The sequence below is a fragment of the Talaromyces stipitatus genome, genomic scaffold, assembly GCF_000003125.1.
Source record: "Talaromyces stipitatus ATCC 10500 scf_1105507295511 genomic scaffold, whole genome shotgun sequence".
Lineage (NCBI taxonomy): Eukaryota > Fungi > Ascomycota > Eurotiomycetes > Eurotiales > Trichocomaceae > Talaromyces > Talaromyces stipitatus.
Genome location: NW_002990119.1, coordinates 1,802,304 through 1,821,845, shown reverse-complemented (window position 1 = coordinate 1,821,845; position 19,542 = coordinate 1,802,304). Strand labels below are relative to the sequence as shown.

The window sequence follows — 19,542 nt, the reverse complement described above, 5'->3', positions numbered from 1 at the left end:
AACAGAATGGTATGATCTGTATGATCATGTGTGATTTGCGTGAAAATCGCAGCCAGATCAGTGGTAACAGTATGTAACGCTAACCCGGTATCGAGCTTGGCCCGATCGGGCGGGGAAGACAGCGCACTGATTGGCTATTGCGGTGATTCGGGGAAGGCACGCGTTGACGCGTTTGATCTGGGCGGTGATTGGCCGTCTTATCTAAGCGAGAGCGTGATCTGGAAGCGGCGGACGTCACCCGCAGCGCATCCTTATAAATGCGCCCTTCGCTCCTCAACTGCTCCAGCGCCCTCTGTTTTCTTCTTCCTCTTCATATTTTCATCACTCACCACACACGCTCCATCTCGACAGTACCGACGTCCTCTTACAACCACTCTTTATTTTCGAGTCAATCTCATTCACATTAACAATCAAAATGACTGGAGGAAAATCCGGCGGCAAGGCCAGCGGCAGCAAGAACGCTCAATCGTATGTTTTGATCCTCTTTTCGCGTCATTCGCGTGTTATTTTTGTATTGCATCTCGGAACATATTACTGACTCACATTTTGCAGCCGTTCATCCAAGGCGGGTCTTGCTTTCCCCGTCGGTCGTGTTCATCGTCTTCTCCGCAAGGGTAATTACGCTCAGCGTGTCGGTGCTGGTGAGTTGACAATTCGACTGGGTCAAATATACGCGTCATTCTAATCCATCCAATCAGGTGCTCCCGTCTACTTGGCTGCCGTCCTAGAATATCTCGCAGCTGAAATTCTTGAGTTGGCTGGTAACGCCGCTCGTGACAACAAGAAGACCCGTATCATTCCCCGTCATCTCCAGCTTGCCATCCGTAACGACGAGGAATTGAACAAGCTCTTGGGACACGTCACCATCGCCCAAGGTGGTGTTCTCCCCAACATTCACCAGAGTAAGTTTGCGCGTTCATTCCATCAAAGCATGCGTCTAACATTATTCCAGACCTCCTTCCCAAGAAGACTCCCAAGAGCGGAAAGGGTCAGAGCCAAGAGCTTTAAATTGCTTTCATGTTTTAGTGTTTTTCCTTCATATCGTTTCTGCTTTCCGTTTCGGCGTGGTTTGGTTTCCTTATTGACGAGGTAATGGGGTTATGGACTGGGCACATTCATGGCTCTTGATTTTTTTTTTTTACATGGTTGTACATTATGTCTACGGACATGGTCTCTACTGGCAGCTTGCGATGGGTATTCATTTGAGTCGATATAATTATCGATTCCAAATTAGCTTTTAGAATACTGAATCCTTCTGGTTTTCACCTTTACTTTTTTTTTTTTTTTTCTTTGGTAGATTCATCATTTTCGCGTACATGGACTAAATGCGTGCAATCATTTTTGTACGTCTGGGATCAGTTTTATCGCTCGAGATTCCAACATGTCCTAAAGTGGTACATGAAATTGTAATGTGTATTGTACAATTCGACAACTCTATTTCCCGCAGATATCTAGCTAACCTCCTATCTAATGCGCACCAGGTGCATCGGCGTCTGTACACAGTAGTCAGCCAGCTGGTCCAGAAAAAAGTAAAACCATTGAAAGTATAGTCCATGAACTTACAAGGAAGATCGCGAGCGGGAAGGTTTCGCTCGTATTTGGAACCTATAACAACATTAGAACGACACCGTCAAAGTTTGATACCAATCGTCCATACCTCCTGGTGCCGTAGGAGACTTGTAAGGATCAGGATGCTTCCATGTTTCGAGTAATTTCTCTGTCTCTCGGAGTAATAACTATTCCCCGATCTTAGCCACTATCCACATAACCATCGCGTGATATCGAAGAAAAGTACCTTTTGCTGACGAGGATCTCGGACGTCCTTGTTGGCGTCGAACAATGATCTGATGTACACGGCTTGGCCGCGCCAGATGTGCCTGTGTACAGCCCAGTCGAGGGCCAATTTCAACGAGCGCCGATATAGGGATCTGACGATTGTCAATGTCTGTCTGTGATTTGAATAAGGATCAAGAGGTTGCGAGATGACGCTGGCTTACGCTGCGGGTGTGAGTGGCATCTTTCCTGGTGCGCACTGCGAGGGGTATCTATCAAGCGAGAGTTAGTTATAGTCTCATTGAACAGCTTTAAAGGCTTCATACTAAAGAAGAATCGACGCGGTGGCTGATATCAGGTAGTTAGAGGTTGTAGTCGAGGTGAGCGATTATTGGAGTGTGGAGTTCGGAAAGACTTGGCCCAGTCGGGTTGGCGGCAGGGGGACACTGCCCGGGTTGCCGGCTATACGTAACAGCTTCTCGCAAGGAAAATTCCGGCCGCTGTGTTCTTTATTCTCCTTGTTGAATGGCCTCATTGCTCTGATTCAATTCCAACTGTGCGTTTCTACTGCAGTAGATTACTTGCAGACTGATTTTTACTTGTCTGTACTCTCCTCCCTGCTAGGATTCTACCTGTTCGAGTGTTGAACCACAACCTGACATCATCCCTCTTGTGTCAAGCCTCACGTCTTTACATATATATAGACATACCAGAGCTGTCACCATGGCTAGCCGAACAAATCTGGCTCGATTGACGAGACAAAATGTCTTGCGATCCGTCCACAATGTGCAAAAGCCTCTTTTATCGTCACGCGCCTATTCCGCCGTTGCCCTGACATCGCAGAGAGCTCTGCTGCGTCCTCAAAGACCAGTGCAATTTACTAGGTAAGCTCCAAAAACAAATTGAATTTATCCATTATCTTTCTCTAATCGAGTATTTTGCAATGGTAGAGTCCAATCCCCAGAGTTCAAACTGTCTCTGCAACAAACTCGTCATTATGGTCCGTCGCGGTCCTTCCCTCTTCGTTACGAGCTTCTCACCACTTACTCGATTCTCTAGCCGATACAATCGTCAAGGTGCCCGAGATGGCCGAATCTATCACCGAGGGTACATTGAAACAGTTCTCGAAACGTGAGCATCAATGACGTCCGCTTTGTATTGTTCTGTTCTGATCATGTGTTAGAGGTTGGAGATTTCGTGGAACGCGACGAGGAAATTGCGACTATCGAGACCGATAAGGTACTTGAAAACTCTTCGTGACATGACTCGGTATATCTAATCAATATTGTTAGATCGACGTTGCTGTCAACGCTCCCGAATCTGGCACTATCAAGGAACTCCTCGTCAATGAAGAAGATACCGTTACTGTTGGCCAGCCAATTGTGAAACTCGAGCCCGGCTCTGGAGATGGTGCCGCTGCGGCCGAAAAACCCAAGGATGAGCCTGCGCCCCAAAAGACCGAAGAGAAGACCGAAACCGCTCCCTCCAAGCCAGAGACCAAGGAACCAGCGGCCCCCTCAAAACCTGAGCCTGTCCAAGAGAAGAAATCAGAGCAGCCCAAGCCTAAACCTGCAGAATCAAAAAAGACGGAACCTGAACCCAGCAAGCCTGCACAGCCCGGAAGCCGTGAAGAGCGACGTGTATGTAGACAAAAAGGAATTGTTATTGGGATCAAAGCTGACTCAAGCAGGTCAAAATGAACCGTATGCGACTACGTATCGCCGAGCGTCTGAAGCAATCCCAGAACACCGCTGCTTCTCTCACTACATTCAATGAAGTTGACATGTCCTCGCTCATGGAGTTCCGCAAACTCTACAAGGATGACGTCTTGAAGAAGACTGGGGTCAAGCTCGGCTTTATGTCTGCGTTCTCTCGCGCTTGTGTCCTCGCTATGAAGGAATTACCCGCCGTTAATGCTTCCATCGAGGGACCTAACGGCGGTGACACCATTGTCTACCGCGACTACGTCGATATCAGCGTTGCTGTTGCTACTGAGAAGGGTCTTGTTACCCCTGTTGTGCGCAACGCAGAGACCATGGATATGGTTGGTATTGAGAAGGCTATTGCTGATCTCGGAAAGAAGGTGAAATTCGACACTATTTGAAAACCTCAAATTTACGATTCTTCATCTAACATACTCTAGGCCCGTGACAACAAGTTGACCATTGAGGATATGGCTGGCGGTACATTCACCATCAGCAATGTGAGTACTGATTATCTCATATACTCAGAGCAACTTCTAATCTGCGTACAGGGTGGTGTTTTCGGATCTATGATGGGCACTCCCATCATCAACTTGCCTCAGACAGGTTTGCACCTCTTACAGCATTCTTTATGATACATAGGCTAATATATAACAGCTGTCCTCGGTTTGCACGCTATCAAGGAACGCGCCGTCGTCATCAACGGCAAAGTCGAAATTCGCCCAGTATGCGATATACTCCTATAAACTTGCAATGTACCTCCGTACTAACATGTCTCTGCAGATGATGTATCTCGCTCTCACCTACGACCACCGTCTGCTCGATGGCCGGGAAGCCGTCACATTCCTTGTCAAGGTATGTCGACATCCTTCACCTCGTATCTCCAGCTCAATACTAACCCTCTATAGGTCAAGGAATACATCGAAGATCCCCGTCGCATGCTGTTGGGCTAAATCCCGCATCTTAAGCCGTCGTTTGAAGGAGGTGGAATAGTATAGAAGGAGACATCATTTAGCGGAAAATTGTGTAACTTGGTGTGGTTGTCGTTAATCTGACTTTTGTAGATTAGTCCCTTTTGCGTATACATTGAACACTTTCATTTGTATTGAGCTGTTCCGTCCAAGTTTTTCGCCTGTTGCCGTGGGGAGATATTAAATATATAATCGTCGCGTCGCGTATTATCAACCCACGTCATACAATATTTTTCTCATTATACAGATCCATTTCCCCTGTCTCAAGCTTCACAAGCACAGGCGTCTCAAGTCCGAACAAAAACTCCTGCAATTTCATAATGAGCATAGACTCAAAATCAAAGGCCGGAAATTGTTGCGCAAGACGATTCAGATGCGTTTCTTGTGATTCTCTCTGTTGACTAGAGACGGGTGGCGGATGGAGGAGGTTGAGATATGAAGACTGTATAGTTGAGAGCAATTTAGTTGTAGTCTCTATTGGATTTTGACGTGACAATAGTGACGATGCCTCGACTATTGCGTCTGAGGCCGTCTTTCCGAAGAGTGTGTACTGCTCAAGGACCGCTTGGATGATGAATTTACCCAGTACCTCGACTATACCATCCTCATCCGGCACTGCCATACCCCCAATCATCGTAGCACACAACTCCAAAAAGCCCTGAAACATGTCCATCAACGACAGAACCCGAAACCGATCATCCAACCGCTCCTCTCGCGGGATACGCAATATCTCAAGCATAGTCATATAAGCCGTATTCGAAAATGTGCCACCCTTTTTCGCGGGTTGTTGGCGCGAATTATCATCGCGCCATTTTGATTTTCGTGCTCTTGCAAAAAATCGAGTTGTGAATGATATTAATTGTAGCTTTGCTTGTAGGTCGATTGAGATTTGGCGCGTGGCGCTGTGTTTGTGCGAGACGAGGAGTTGCCATGCTTTTGATAGTTAGAACAGTCCTTTCATGAGATTTGATGTGATGTTGGAAGACATACTGTCGAATATGTTCAATAGATCAAGGTGTGCATGTGCTGGTCTGTCACTCAATTCCGCGATGCGCGTCAACAGGAGCGCGTGTGTGGCTCTGCTGCATACATAGTCTAGGATCATGATATCCGTGTCGAATTCGGTTTCTGGGTCCATAATGGTTGTGCAATGGATTATTCATGGGTAGGGTCTATATGGGTTTTTGATATTCTTCAAAAAAAAAGGGTAACGTGGAATCCTTGCAGTGCAGTGTCAAGAGTTGTGTCCGTGTCGTGCCTTGAATACTTGTCGTCGTGGATGCAACCTTAGAAATATATATTTTTATATCCAACCCGATTCCTACAGTGTACCAGTAGATAACGCCCGCGACTACAGAACAGGTAGGACACAACGCGAAATTAAATCAGATACACATATTACAGACTTAAAAGTAAATGTCGCATATAGACGCCTGACTTCTTATTTCCATTGCATTATTAGCTGAGTAACTCCTTGACAACACCCTTATGAGCCAATGCCCGAGCCCAGTACTCCATCGCAGACGAATAATCATGTCTCTTTCCCTCCGCAAACGCGTCTTCATCGCGACGAAGCTGTATCTCCTCTAGAATAGACCTCCTAAGGCCCTGTTGGTTGTTGGCGAGCCGGACATATTCCTGAGGTAGGTCATGATCGCCGCTACAATTCTCAGTTTCTGGAACTTTCAAGTCTATCAGACACTGCTCTGTAAGTCCCAACGCTAGATTAGCCTCTAAAAGAACGCCATCAAAGTCATGGGTGCCCAGGACTGCCTTTATGTCGTCAATCTGAGACTCGTTTAGCCGGTGCTTTATGCTCTGTAAACTCTTCACGTTCCGAGCTAATTGCTCAGTGAGATCCCTGAGAGGATCGCGCACCAGACTCAGGACCGAGAATTCTATTTGGTCCTCTTCGTACTCTGTCATTCTAGTTACGAGATGGGAGCGAACTTGTTCAAGCCAATCGCCATCAGTGCAGGATGCTTAGTCACATCACCTGTCAGTATCTCCACTGTTAGAGCAATGAAGGACACCGTACCGAGATCTTGGGGCTGACGCTCCAGTCCATCGAACTTCCACGCTCGGCCCAGCGCCGGCACAAATGCAATGAAATGATAAGCAGCTTCGTTGGAGGCACTATTATCATTTTGGCGGTTTGACCGGCTAGCAGTGGCCTCGTTCTTGAGCGATAAATCAGAGTTTAGAATGTCCATGGAACTGTAAGCTATTAGCCAATGATATGACTTGTCATAGAGGGAATACATACCGCGCAAATGAGTTATGAATCCTCTTAATGAACTCAAAGTTGGCTATAGCATCGCCCCTTAATGCAGGCGTGAAGGGCATTGTGAATTCCTTGAAGCTGGCAAGAGTGTCCCCTAGCGAGATATTGTCGATGTTGTTGACAATATTCAGCAGAGCCACGCTTGCACAGGCATTATCGGCCGTCTAGACCTGTCAGTCTATGAAACAAGTATCTCAGAGGAGTACATACCTGATTAGCAAACCACAGGCCGTCAGGACAGCTCGCCTCTTGCTTCTCCGGATTGTCCTCATGCCAGCGAAACAGGAATATCACACCATAAACCGGTTTACTTTACTTTCAATATCCAATCAGATAAGTCAAATCTTCAATGTTCGGGATTGAAGATACATGCGGTAGTAATTCAATCATCTCCTTATCCAGAGAAACCACTTCTTGAACCTTCACGCCCTCAACCCCGAATTCTCGTAGCATAACATTGAAGAAAGCCTGATTAATATTAGCTGTTGTTTGGCAACGAATAGACAGTACATACTGGTTCGGATTCAATCTCACAGAAGCCATTCCACGAGCTCTTATCAATAATGGTCTCTGGAATTGGGCTTGCGTCGCTATTGAGGCGTCTTCTTTTGGTACGGTATCTCATATTGATGTGTATTATGTTGCAATCAAGGCTGAATTAAGAGAAGAAGTGGATTCAGAGAGAACGCATTCTTTGATAGAATAAGACAGAGTGAGATAGAATGAATTGTCGTCGTCGTCTTTTTGGTAGCATAAAGAGATGCGGGCAACGGAGCTCTCTGATTGGCCGAAGCTTTCTATCCGTGACGCGCCTGCCAAACTGCCCGAAAAGATCTCTCACGCGATTCACCCTTTTCTGTTCGTTTTATCGTTTTGGACCTGCAGTCAATTTTTGATCTTTTACGCATAGGATTACCTTGAGTCGAGTAGTCACTATTCAGATCTGTGTGAAGACTTCTGGACCGATCGAGAACGGTTGAATTTTTTTTTTTTAGCAACTGCAAGCAAGGAAAAAAACTGTATGCTTCTTTCTGCATAGAAGCGGGGCCCTGCGATCTCACACTTGTCGCTCGAGAGCTCGACGGTTTCTACCACTCGAAGGATAAGCGCATCTTCACAATAATCTGATCGAGACCAAGAATCGAGATGCGATGAACGGCACTCCCCAACTCCGATCCGCCTTCCCCCAAAGTCCCCAGACACTAGGCCGCGATGGACGAAGACAAACTGCTTCTCCGGCCGTCGCGACACCTCAAAATGTGAACGTGACGAATGCTTCACGACCTGCCCAACCTGGAGCGGACGGCCCTTTGATTCCGATCGACGTGATCGACGCACCATCGCAACGATTCTATGTCGCGGCACTCTATATTGCGCTTGGAGCATGGCGGATGTATGACTCTATGGGTGCTGCGGACGAATTGGACTCGACGTGGTTGTTTCTCAAATGGAACTTCATTGATGGTGTCTTTCTATTTGGCATACAAGCGTTGAGAGTGCCCTGGTTAGAATGGACGTTTCCAACTTTTCTGGCCATCTTCCTGCTCCATGCGGCTGCCAATGTGTTTTTAATGTTTCGCATACCGGTAGGTATTTCGTCGCTTTAAGAAGAACAAAAGCATGCTAATGATCTTTCAATAGATACCCCTCGGGGCATGGGGAGGAATCCTTTGGAAAGTCTTCTACGACCGAGAATTGTCGATATCAGAGCGCAGTGTTAAACCTGGGGACATCATTCATAATGCCTCCTTGATTCTGGGCAAGCAGATTATTCACATACTCCCGGAAGGGTGGGTGATAGTCCAAATTCATGTTTGGGCACGATGCTGACTTCATGTAGGTCCGCTGTACTAAATCCAGACGGAAGACCATTGTGTCTTAACTCACAACAGACGACCGTTGCTCTCCCCATGCGTATCAACCAGACTTCACCTATACTCCTCGAAATTCTACGCTACGATCTATCTACTGGACACAACGAAACCATTAGCATATCGCACAAACAACTCAAGTCAATGAAAAAGCAGGCTGGCGAATCAGCTGCGGATGGACATATTGATCTTTACTTTCCTATCAAGAAGACAGGCATCTACCGCTTGGCACGCGTTTTGGACGAGTCGAATCTGGAGGTGCAAATCAAGGCATCCGATATGTTGGTCCCAGCCTGCCCTAGAGCGGTCCCGAAGAACACATTTGTCGACAAATGTAAAGGCGACTTATCCGATATTAATCTTGAAGTGGAAGGAGTCGCACCACTTAAAGTGAAGTACAGCCGCAGGATCAACGGGTTTGATGGCGGGTTCTCATTCCAGAATGTACACGCTGAAGGCTCCTTAGTCCCAATAACCAGTCGAAAACCGTCCGGGATCCTCATTGATCCCAAACAACCAGACACCCCTTTCTGGGCTCACACCGTAAATTTGCGTATAGCATTGAATGAGACCTTGGACGCTAGTGGCGAGTGGGTCTACACCATTGAGGAAGTCCACGACGCACAAGGAAACGTCGCTAATTACTCGTCTTATCTGGATGATACGGATCGAGCATCGTTGAAAGGCGTGCTGCAATGGCATCAGTTTTCCGTCCATGAACGGCCAAGACTCTCAATGATTGGCTGCAATGCTCAGAAATTCCTTCAGACTGCGAAAGGAGAAACCGCCGAATTACCTTTACATTTCCACTCCACTGGAAGAGATTATAGTGACGATGCGCCATTCCAGGTCACTTACTCTTACTCTAATCGCGAAGAAACAGACAGTCAAAGTGATGTTTCTAAGATCCGACAGATATCATTGAAAACAGCGGAGAGCCGACCAAAGATCAAAGAGCCTGGATGGTATACTTTGGAATCTGCCTCAAGCCGTTTCTGCCGCGGAGAAATACTGGAGCCATCCTCTTGTCTGCTCCATAACCCCCCAGAACCTGAACTGTCTCTACGACAAGAAAAGCTTTTTGATAAGTGTGCCAACAACTCTGTTGGTCTTCTTGTCGATTTGGATATGATTGGATCACCTCCATTCCGTTTGCGATATTCCATTGAGAGCGACAAGGGCACAAAGACCTTCTCCGAGGTCATAAGCGGTCTCCGAGGACAGCTGGACTTTACGCCAACCGAAGCGGGTCGATACCGATATCGGTTTCTGGACATTGCTGACAGTGTTTACGGTCCACAGCCACTTAAAGACAAGGTGCAGGTCCTGGAGCAAGACGTTAAACCGCAAGCATCGGCCCACCTCATAGGCACGCACAAACCACAGAGAACCTGCTTTGGAGAGTCGGCCACTGTTGGTGTCTCTTTCATAGGCGAGGCTCCCTGGATTCTACAATATGAGGTTGTTCATAACGGCAAGAAAACCAAACATGAGATAGAAAGCCATGAATCTCTTGCCACCATTGTAACAGAGCCACTGTACAGTGGTGGAGAGCACATCATTTCGCTGACTGGTGTGACGGACCGTCTGAATTGCAAGCGCGCATTGAAAGACAGTACAGTCGTCCATGTTCGCCCTAAGAAGCCTCAAGCTTCCTTTGGATTTATTGAAGAGAAGCGGACTACCCAGGCACTGGAAGGTAAAACAGTGTCATTGCCGCTGAGACTAAGTGGACAAGCTCCCTGGATTGTGAAGTATCGCAACCTGGACGTAAACCCCGGCCGTATATTCGAAAAGAAGCTGTGGGATGAGAATGGGGCTATACCGGTTTCGCAGAATGGAGTCTATGAGCTTATCGAAGTCTTTGATGCTACTTGTCCTGGGAACATTGAGGAATCCGCAAGTACCTTTGAGATCAAGTGGATCCCTCGGCCAGCAGTATATGTGCCAGGACGCACTGGTGTCGGTGAGAATGTGTCAAAACGCAGTGTCTGCCAAGGCGACGACGATATTTTGGAGTTGAAGCTAGAAGGCAAGGCTCCTTTCAATGTCAAATACGAACATCATGAACGTGCTGGGGTCAAGGTACGGAATTTAAAAAGCACCTCCAATGTGGCATCCTTGGAACTCGATACTTCAAAGTCAGGCAATCACGTCTACAAGTTTATTGGCATTTCAGACGCGCTCTACGATGCTGATCCAAAAGAGCAAAACCAAATCAGTATCTCTCAGACAGTCAACGCGTTACCATCTGCTCGTTTTGAGTCACCAGGTCATATTTACGCGTTTTGCAAAGAGGATAGTGATGGTGATGAGTTGATTCCCATAGTACTGGAAGGACAACCCCCATTTTACCTTGATATCTCCATTAAGCATCATTCAAGCGCAAAGCCTGAAGTGGTGCCCGTTGGCCCAATTCATAGTCACAAACACAAACTCCCCATTCCCCGTCGACACCTAGAACTCGGCCAACATGTCGTTAGTATCCATCGTGTTGGTGATTCTCTTGGATGCCAACGAATTTTTGAGAAGGACCTATCGTCTGTTCGCGTGGTAGTCTCGGACGTCCCCACGATCATCCCCCTCGAGTCGCAAACAGATTACTGTGTCGGAGAACGCCTCTCATTTTCACTTTCTGGTCACGCACCATTCGACGTCTTCTACACCTTCGAAGGGGTCAAAAGAAAGGCCTCTTCACATACAACCACATTCCGACGCATAGCCGAGAAACCAGGTGTATTCACCATCACTGCAGTCAGCGATGGCGCTAGTGGCCGTTGTCAAGCCCACAAGAACATCACCAAAGTCATCCATGAGATGCCCAGTGTGCGAATCAGCAGAGGACGAGAAAGCATTGTTGATATCCATGAAGGTGGCGAGGCGGAGATCAACTTCGAATTTGGAGGAACTCCGCCATTTGAATTTACGTACGTCTTTCCTTTTCTTCCCCTTGATAAATATGGTTGCGCTAACATTGTTTGTAGATACACGCGAAGCTCAAACGCCAGAAAAGGCAAACCGGCCGAAATCCTCGACATCAAACATGACATCTCTTACGAATACAAAAAGACAATCAAGACCTCGGATGAAGGGACCTATGAAGTGGTCGCAATCAAGGATAAATATTGCTCATTTTCAACGCAAAAGGCATCTGCAAAGATTGCGAAACAGACGAAGAAATCAATTACGAATTAAAGACGGAGGGAGAGGACATGAAAGGAAGAGATACCTGAACCTTTCTTGTCTGGAAAATGCGGAGTTTTTTGTTTTGTATGATCTTCCGACTTTGGGAAATGTTATATTCTTTTTCTCATGAATACCTTTTTATTATAATTGCATTGCGATGAAACTTTTTCTTTCTATTTCTCTCTCAGAAGGAGTATAGTTCTATACATTTTTTATATCGATGTTGTGCACCAGACTTCCGCCCAATCGAGCTATTTCGTTCAATATGGAGTCCTTGTTCAAGGTGACCTCAACAGATGATGAATCCTCGCCGTGTACGGGACGAGTAGAGTATGCGGTTTTCAGATTCATTGGTCGTGATGTGGTCGATGTTGGTTTCCACAGACCTGCAATGACATTCTCCTCGTGGCTGTAGAAGAAGAGGATACAATGCTCAAAGATAGTTTGAAGTTCATACAGATAAGACACCATGATATCGCGACTCGAAGCTTCGGATGATAAAGACAAACTAGCTGAACCCTTGAGGTTCGCAAATTGTTGGGTACTGTGTTTCTTGCTCTTCTTATTGGGATCATTGAGATGAATGACGAAATCATAAGGTGAAAGGGCAGGTCTGAAAAGAAGCGTTTCGAGAGACGTCTTTTCTTCCCTGCCGTGTTGTTGTTTGAGTACTTCCACTGCGGCTCTCGCCAAACGAGTGATGTGTCCTGCTACGACTTTCGGAGGTTTTTCGTTCAGCGTCCATGTAACTCCGTCATGGTCGAGGTTAGATGCCACGATCATGGAGACCTTTTTCATTGCAGGGTCGATATTGCGCCAGGCTAAGAACCGTGTTTCGATGGTTTTGACGTCTTCTGCTGTAAGTCCACCCATATCAAGGATAAGAGGTTCCTGTTGCCAGTTCCATTTTGAAAGTAAGGTGAGAGTTCGGTAAAATCCAGTCATTAAGCTAGAAGGTGAGGTCCATGGGTGGCTCGAGACGTAGATGTTGATAGCGAGAAGTTCGACGAATTCTTCAGTAACATGAGACAGGAGAAGTTGAGAGTTGAACCAATGTTTCATCAAACGCACTGTAGGCGATAATAGAGGATATCGATTAGAAAGCGTTTGGATAACCTGCGTGATACGCGGGGAGTGGATGAAGGTCCTCTTATATTCGAAAAGAGCAGCGCCTACCTCCTCTTTGTAGTGAGGACTAAGACCGGTTTCTTTCAGCTTCCTCTCGAGGAGGGTTGCTTCGCGTTCGTGATGTATTCTCAGCCGGAATTGGATGCCAGTTGTATGCCTGATGTCTAGGAAAGCCCTGTTCATGAAGAGTTTGCTCTCATTTTCCAGGCCAACCCTGAAGGAATGAACATCTCCATTATCTTTCAAGGCCTCACCGATCCTCACTAGAAAGGCAACTTTGGTCATTTGAATGGCATCTAAGTTGTCTGGCCATTTGGCCGAACTCTCAAGTTGCAGGTTGATGTCCACCGGAGTGAGCCCAAGATCCTTAGGGTCTGATATCACAGCAGTGCTTCTCAGAAACGGACTTGCGGGCTGTAGTTGCCTGACCTGAAGTGGGATATCGTCCATGTTTTGAAATGACGACTGCAACGATTGGAATGCATCGCGAATGCCCTGGAACATTGCAGCAGTCTGATTTTCCGGACCAGCAAGCTGTTGTAGGGTTTCATCGAATCCGTCTCCGACACATTTTATCGAGTGCCGAGGGACCTTCAAATGGCGACTAAGACTATACACCAGTATCTGGTCAACGACCGACCCTTGATCTGACCACACCAAGCTCTCAAGAATGCTTCCATCTCGGAATCGTCTCAGTTCAGCCTTGTCACCCCAGAATGCTCGGAAAGCCGCAGCTTCTTCTTGCATTTCTGCTGCAGGACCATGGTCAACGATACGATTCGCGTTCTCGGGGTCCAATATAAGACCAATTGAGATCTGCTGCGGATGCGTGTCATTCAATGATTTCGATTTCAGGGCCCGCGGAGGCGTAGAATCAGTCCACAGGCAAATGACCTTTGCCCTGTCGCCGAGTGATCTTTCCAAAATATCGTAAACGTGGTTCTGGTAGTAGACAGAATGTAGGGGATCAGCCACTTGTCGTGGTGGACTTAAAGAAACGAGCCGGTCAAATTTAAGCATCGGATCATTGTTCTGAAAGATAAACACTTTTTCAAAATTATCGAAGCGCGTTTCATTCAACAGCGAAATTGTGAGGCTACATTCGTGGCGAAGCAGCTTGTAGGACCCAATAGTCATTTTGTACAGTATGTTCAAGCCCCTTTTTCCGTCATAAAATACTGGACTGCCGGCAGGGAATTCAACGTCGTTGGCGAATAGAGACATAGGGTGCATCAGGTCTCGAGCAGCTAGAAACTGTATAGCCGCTCTGAAGATTTGATAACTACTATATGACGGCAGCAAAACAGGTTTTCCATTTGCACCGCCACCTTCAAAGAGTAGGCCCAGAAGCAACATCCACTCAAAGCTGCCAAAACCTCCTTTCTCGATACAGGAGGCGAAACCACGTTGTCGAAGCCAGGTTTGTCCGAGAAGACTCGCATCTCTCATTGATGTGTATTTTTTGAGAGAATTCTGTAGCCACTTCTGATAAGGTATGACCATCGATTCGAAACGCAAAGCAGAGTTGTAAAAAGGGCTTGACTTAGTTTCCTCGCTGGACTGAGCTTCGTCCTCTGCACCCGACGCCTGAACATTGTTTTTCGATGGAAGAGTACGTGCGGTAGGGAACAGATCATCTTCAACAGCAGTCAATATGCGAATGCAAATTGGTTGCCCAGGTGAGTTTTCTGCGGCGTTCTCTGTGGGTTCCAACACAACAATGGGGCGTAGAAGATCTCCATCCTGATAGCTGTATTGTATCGAAAAAGGCAGTTTCGCTTCGCGTAAGCTTGCTGCAATGCATGCAATATAGAAAGCGCGTTTCTGGAAGTATTTGTAGTTTCGATAATCTTTCGGCTGAAACAATGTGTTCGGGATGGTCACTGCTATATCAACATTGAAGGTTTCGGTGGCTTGCAATCCGGCTCGCAGGCAGAGACTACCAACAAGATCAATGCTGATCGGGGGTTGGAAGGAAACGTGGTACTTCGCAAGGTCGTCGGATGAGTGACAAGGAAACGGTACTGTGACATGGTATTTGTCCCGTAGTTCTTTGGCAGCAACGTCGGCTCTCTTCGATTCTCTTTCGGGAACTTGTTGCAAGATATCTCTGATTCGGCGTAGATTGTCTTGAACGGTAAAGACAAGCTTGTCGTAATCTGGCCTTAACCCGGCAAGCAACTCGTCTGTCTGAAGTTTGAAAAGACTGGACTTGGAGAGACCAGTTGCTCTACCCACTTCAGCAAACCGATTTGCAGTATCGGTCCGATTTTGAGGTTTCAATTGTTTGACTTGTTTTGAAGAGCTTGCGACTTTACGATCGTCGTCGTTTTCTGAACTTGAATAGCCCGAATTATTCTGATCATGCCCTTGATGTGTCGATGCCGGGCCATTGAGCTTTCGACGTTTTGTAGAAGGGTCTGACATTGTTGGGTGTTTTTCCAAGAGATAAACTTCCAAGATGCTCTCCAGAAGAGCTCTCAAAGCCCTCTTTCCATGGTCCTGTGATGCTTTATGTTAAGCATCAACATGTGTGTATATTCCAGTCGATGCGAAAGCTCGAAAAAAAAATTAAGTGCAGTAATACACACCGCCTGCCGTTTTAGTGCTTACTTACATGTGGGCATATTTCGGCGGCCAGACAAGCGGACCTGATTGGTTGAAGATCGTTTTCTCCGCGAAAGGTCTTGTCCTCCGTTTTGCAATAGGCAACAAAGCCATTGGAATTGTCTGAAGGTATTGTAGGTCTGTGTAAGAATATACGTAGCAAAGATGAGTTGTTCTTTCAGAATGTTGCTCTGGATTCTAGAGAAGCACTCTTTCTCCGTTGTCCGGATTGCCGACTTCGGCGCCCGGCAGCCCCTCAACCCATGACACATCTTCAGGATAAAAGAAAAGTCGCCCGATCTGCTTGACAAGAGACGATTCACTATGAAGACTTACATACGGAGACCTTGAATACATCTACTTATAAGACTAATACACCATGCTCCAGGCAGTAGGAGGTACCGTACCTCCAAACACTGATCATGTATGTGTACACCCCGCTCATCGTCTCTGTTTGCTACGAACTCACTTAACGCGCAAATACAGGCGATCAGTGTCTCTCTTCCCACATGGAAGAGTAATGTTGGATACGAAGAAGGGCAAGACTGGGTTATAAGCCGCATGCAATGTGGATATCCCAGGTTCTTCGTTCATCCTCTCATTCAATCGCTGGCCCAAGAAGTACTGCGCCGTTGTGGTAATGCCGACCTCGAAGCTGCGACACTTTTCCCTTCATTGCGAACCGCTACGATATGTCGAAACTTTGTAGTTGCAAGGATACCACCTGAGGAGTCTTCTAAAATCCGTATCGTTGGATTCGTACCGTCCCCAAAAGCCGATTCCGATATTCGATCCCATGTTAACTCCAAGCTGTTCGGCGTGATCTACCCAAAAGAATACGCACCAATTGCTAAACAAGTCTGGCAACATACTGGAGATGGTGTGCAAAGTCGGCGCAGTGAATTCTGCTCAAGCGCTTTACAAGATGGTTACCTCGTGGAGGACACTTCTATAGGACCGGACGGGAAACCATCCATCTTTTCCAAAGGACCGAGACGATATCAACAGCGGACCCCAACACCCAAAGAACATGAACACGCTTCAAAGGCAACCGAATCATCTGATGGGCAAGAATTCTCGGCGTTCGTTGAAGAACGGTTCGGTCGCAATCTGAGTGCAACATTGGCGCAAAATGCGAAAAGGGCGATGCGAAGACGAATTGCCGGCTGTCTCACCGCCAACGTCGACCTTCAGGAAGCCCTAGAAAGCGAAGCTTCAAGTGGTCGCATTGCGGGCTTGACAGAAGAAGATGTTTTCCTATACCCTACAGGCATGAGTTCTATTTTTAACACTCATCGGACCCTTCTGAATGCCAAAGGCTCTTTGAAAAGTATATGCTTCGGATTTCCATACACTGATACACTGAAGATCCTCGAGAAATGGGGCCCCGGCTGCTTATTTTACGGCCATGGATCATCAGAAGATCTACAAGATCTTGAAAATCGTCTAGAGAAAGGGGAGAGGTTCCTCGCATTATTCACAGAGTTCCCTGGAAATCCGTTGTTGAAGTCTCCTGATCTCAAGCGGATCAGTGGGCTGGCAAAGAAGTACAATTTCTACGTTGTGGTAGACGAGACAATTGGTAGTTTTATCAACGTGAACGTCTTGCAGCATGCGGATGTCGTCGCTAGCAGTTTGTCCAAGATCTTTAGCGGCGACAGCAACGTCATGGGGGGCAGTGTGGTGCTTAATCCCCAGGGCCGTCATTACAAATTATTGAAAAACGCATTCACAACAGATTACGAAGACAACGTCTGGGCTGAAGACGCTGTCTTTCTTGAGAGGAATAGCCGCGATTTCATATCTAGGATCGAAAAGATCAATAAAACTACAGAATTTGTTACTGAGATTTTGAAAGTGTCTCCGCTTGGTACGTGAGACTGAAATCTCCACTCCTACAGACTCGGATTGTGGATGCTGACATAGAGAACTTGCAGTGAAGGAAGTTCATTACCCGAAATACAGCTCTACGAGACAGTTTTATGACGCCTTACGGCATCCAACAGGAGGTTATGGTGGTTTGTTCTCTATTACATTTCACACAACGAAAGATGCCATCACATTCTTTGATGCGCTCGAAGTTATGAAAGGGCCCAGTCTTGGGACTAATTTTACTTTGAGGTAGGCATATAACCTGCCAAATGAGACTGGACCCTTAGACTAATCAAATCTGTTGCAGCTGTCCGTACACATTGTTAGCTCATTATGGCGAGGCCGATTGGGTAAGTCACGATCGCTCTGGACAATATTGATCTTGTACGCTGACATTCCTCTTAGGCTTCTTCTTTCGACGTCCCATTCGATTTAGTCCGCGTCAGTGTCGGGCTGGAAGACCCTGAAGACCTCGGTGGTTGCTTCCAGCGTGCTTTGGATGCGGTCAAACAAAATTCCACTTAGGTTCTACGTACATCGATTGAGGACATCATTCTACTCTACTGCAGAGTTTGTGAATTGGATCATGAATATCGAAGTACGACCCCAACGAACGAAGCGATGACCACAGGGTCTATTGTATGGGCTTCAATTTATATTTAGTGATGTTGCATGATGCACACTGTGCCTTGTTGCGACTTCATGATCCTTAAGAGCTATCTTCTGTATTGTATGAATGGATCTTAATCTTTCAATATCGCTCAAACGTCGACATGCCAACAATTCGGTCCTTAGACCTCGATAGCTGACGATCAGTATTCACTATTCTGTTAACAGTACTGGAACTTTTCTATTTAGACCAGTACGTAGAGCCAAAATATGATCTGGATAAAATAAATATCGTGTGCCATTAGTCGGAGCCGAAGCCATATCAAACCGTAGTCGGCATAGTCAGGGCAAGGGGATCCAATGACGGGAGGCACGTCACGTGACATACTAGCGGCTACGCGCCCGTCCGGGATTTTTTGGATCAACAGCTCAGAAGACATTCATCAGTCCAGTGGTATCGACTAGGCATTTCAACACGACCTCCTGGTGGTTACCCACTCACTTCTTTCAATTCGATTCTGTTCCTCTTTCTCAAAAGATTGCGCTTGTTTTTTTTCTTTCTGGGGAATGGCATAGTCCCATCCTCGGTCCCTTGAATCTCGGAGGTCTCAAATTTGCGTATCCGGATCATTCAACACCACTCACTTCCTACTGCAACATTGCAATTGAACAAATAGTTCAATTGGCAATTAATACGCTCGAAAAGAAAATGCAGTCCTCTCTCAGTGCCGCTCGGCAATCTCTCGTTTCTCTCCCTTTCTTGCTGCCGTCCTGGTGTGAACTGGCTTCGATATCAGGGAGACGATACCAATCCACTTACCGGCGCACAAAACAACGACTCCGTGTGAAACCAGACGCTTCCTTTGAACCAACGCAAGGAAAGCTTGATAGCATCATATTCAACCCTCCCTCGAGCGCACCGGATGCCACCCACACGCCCAATATATTCCTTCCGAAATCTGATATTCGAAGAAATCTTGTCCAACCCGAACCGACACAAATCATTTTACCTGAGGAACTTCCCTGGGCAACGACTGCCCCCAAAAGGCAGAAATATCATTTAACGGTGGAGGATGTTAAAGAGATCAGGAGACTACGTATGTCAGACCCGGTCGAGTGGAGTCGTTGGAAGCTTGCGAGGAAATTTGACTGCTCTGCCCGGTTTATCAATATGGTCTGTGAACCTATTCCACAAGAGCAGAAGCAAGAGATCCACAAGAAGGTGTTGGAAGCTGTGAAGTCGAGATGGGGTGCTAAGCGGCGCATGGCCAGGGAGGACCGGGAACTTAGAAAGGAGGCCTGGGCTAAGGATGAATAAGGAGAAAGTGATGCATTCAGCTTCAGAAAGGACAGCGCCGCAGAAAACATACAGATTCTGCATTTTTAAACCCGAGGCGAGTAAAGGGGTTTTGCTTGAGACTGTTCTTATACTCATCATGTATTATCATAGAATTTTTCAGTGTAACTTTATTATTTGAGAGACTACCAAAATTCACTTCATTCCACATATTTCAAGTACCAGGAGTATCTTGATATAG

General features: G+C 46.7%; 8 protein-coding genes across 9 annotated transcripts; 4 read left to right on the top strand and 4 right to left on the bottom strand.

Annotated features, from left to right (window-relative positions):
• The first annotated feature begins 259 nt into the window (after nt 1–259).
• TSTA_103810 (histone H2A) lies at nt 260–1,269 on the top strand. Its single transcript, XM_002486354.1, has 4 exons — nt 260–468; nt 553–641; nt 699–902; nt 953–1,269. The coding sequence occupies exons 1-4, from the start codon at nt 416–418 to the stop codon at nt 1,006–1,008; spliced, it is 402 nt and encodes a 133-aa protein (XP_002486399.1). The 5' UTR covers nt 260–415; the 3' UTR covers nt 1,009–1,269.
• A 36-nt stretch (nt 1,270–1,305) lies between these two features.
• Nucleotides 1,306–2,129, bottom strand: TSTA_103800 (uncharacterized protein). Its single transcript, XM_002486353.1, has 6 exons — nt 2,100–2,129; nt 1,998–2,045; nt 1,796–1,928; nt 1,658–1,736; nt 1,564–1,605; nt 1,306–1,493 (listed from the first exon to the last, which is right to left on the bottom strand). Exons 2-6 carry the CDS (start codon nt 2,015–2,017, stop codon nt 1,468–1,470), a joined length of 300 nt encoding a protein of 99 aa, XP_002486398.1. The 5' UTR covers nt 2,018–2,045; nt 2,100–2,129; the 3' UTR covers nt 1,306–1,467.
• A 192-nt stretch (nt 2,130–2,321) lies between these two features.
• TSTA_103790 (dihydrolipoamide succinyltransferase, putative) lies at nt 2,322–4,653 on the top strand. 2 transcript variants are annotated; one of them, XM_002486351.1, is made up of 11 exons: nt 2,322–2,657; nt 2,724–2,773; nt 2,833–2,904; nt 2,957–3,012; nt 3,066–3,413; nt 3,464–3,856; nt 3,917–3,976; nt 4,028–4,082; nt 4,134–4,201; nt 4,260–4,331; nt 4,385–4,653. In XM_002486351.1, exons 1-11 carry the CDS (start codon nt 2,497–2,499, stop codon nt 4,427–4,429), a joined length of 1,380 nt encoding a protein of 459 aa, XP_002486396.1. In that variant the 5' UTR covers nt 2,322–2,496; the 3' UTR covers nt 4,430–4,653. The 2 variants fall into 2 exon arrangements, with proteins under 2 accessions (XP_002486396.1, XP_002486397.1); XM_002486352.1 differs by having other exon boundaries at nt 4,134–4,653.
• A 14-nt stretch (nt 4,654–4,667) lies between these two features.
• On the bottom strand, nt 4,668–5,680 carry TSTA_103780 (uncharacterized protein; the record flags this gene model as incomplete). The annotated part of the gene is made up of 2 exons (XM_002486350.1): nt 5,438–5,680; nt 4,668–5,380 (listed from the first exon to the last, which is right to left on the bottom strand). The coding sequence occupies exons 1-2, from the start codon at nt 5,583–5,585 to the stop codon at nt 4,668–4,670; spliced, it is 861 nt and encodes a 286-aa protein (XP_002486395.1). The 5' UTR covers nt 5,586–5,680.
• Nucleotides 5,681–5,905: 225 nt separating this feature from the next.
• On the bottom strand, nt 5,906–7,356 carry TSTA_103770 (ubiquitin C-terminal hydrolase 37; the record flags this gene model as incomplete). The annotated part of the gene is made up of 6 exons (XM_002486349.1): nt 5,906–6,429; nt 6,486–6,664; nt 6,714–6,895; nt 6,942–7,041; nt 7,105–7,199; nt 7,246–7,356. 6 exons carry the CDS (start codon nt 7,354–7,356, stop codon nt 5,906–5,908), a joined length of 1,191 nt encoding a protein of 396 aa, XP_002486394.1.
• A 526-nt stretch (nt 7,357–7,882) lies between these two features.
• Nucleotides 7,883–12,350, top strand: TSTA_103760 (nuclear envelope pore membrane protein, putative; the record flags this gene model as incomplete). Its single annotated transcript, XM_002486348.1, has 4 exons — nt 7,883–8,317; nt 8,373–8,521; nt 8,572–11,529; nt 11,587–12,350. 4 exons carry the CDS (start codon nt 7,883–7,885, stop codon nt 11,795–11,797), a joined length of 3,753 nt encoding a protein of 1,250 aa, XP_002486393.1. The 3' UTR covers nt 11,798–12,350.
• Nucleotides 11,990–15,453, bottom strand: TSTA_103750 (pre-rRNA processing protein Utp22; the record flags this gene model as incomplete). The annotated part of the gene is made up of 2 exons (XM_002486347.1): nt 13,557–15,453; nt 11,990–13,526 (listed from the first exon to the last, which is right to left on the bottom strand). The coding sequence occupies exons 1-2, from the start codon at nt 15,341–15,343 to the stop codon at nt 11,990–11,992; spliced, it is 3,324 nt and encodes a 1,107-aa protein (XP_002486392.1). The 5' UTR covers nt 15,344–15,453.
• A 449-nt stretch (nt 15,454–15,902) lies between these two features.
• On the top strand, nt 15,903–19,521 carry TSTA_103740 (cystathionine gamma-synthase, putative; the record flags this gene model as incomplete). Its single annotated transcript, XM_002486346.1, has 6 exons — nt 15,903–15,947; nt 16,010–17,393; nt 17,461–17,644; nt 17,703–17,745; nt 17,801–17,899; nt 18,396–19,521. The coding sequence occupies 6 exons, from the start codon at nt 15,903–15,905 to the stop codon at nt 19,320–19,322; spliced, it is 2,682 nt and encodes an 893-aa protein (XP_002486391.1). The 3' UTR covers nt 19,323–19,521.
• Nucleotides 19,522–19,542: the final 21 nt, after the last annotated feature.

Coding starts and splice junctions, on each gene's coding strand:
- TSTA_103790 (XM_002486351.1), top strand. CDS start 2,497: ATGGCTAGCCGAACAAATCTGGCTCGATTGACGAGACAAAATGTCTTG. Junction 2,658..2,723: donor AGACCAGTGCAATTTACTAG/GTAAGCTCCAAA, acceptor TTGCAATGGTAG/AGTCCAATCCCCAGAGTTCA. Junction 4,083..4,133: donor CATCAACTTGCCTCAGACAG/GTTTGCACCTCT, acceptor AATATATAACAG/CTGTCCTCGGTTTGCACGCT.
- TSTA_103810 (XM_002486354.1), top strand. CDS start 416: ATGACTGGAGGAAAATCCGGCGGCAAGGCCAGCGGCAGCAAGAACGCT. Junction 642..698: donor CGCTCAGCGTGTCGGTGCTG/GTGAGTTGACAA, acceptor CCATCCAATCAG/GTGCTCCCGTCTACTTGGCT. Junction 903..952: donor TCTCCCCAACATTCACCAGA/GTAAGTTTGCGC, acceptor ACATTATTCCAG/ACCTCCTTCCCAAGAAGACT.
- TSTA_103800 (XM_002486353.1), bottom strand. CDS start 2,017: ATGCCACTCACACCCGCAGC. Junction 1,606..1,657: donor GTCTCCTACGGCACCAGGAG/GTATGGACGATT, acceptor ATGTTGTTATAG/GTTCCAAATACGAGCGAAAC. Junction 1,494..1,563: donor TCCCGCTCGCGATCTTCCTT/GTAAGTTCATGG, acceptor TACTGTGTACAG/ACGCCGATGCACCTGGTGCG.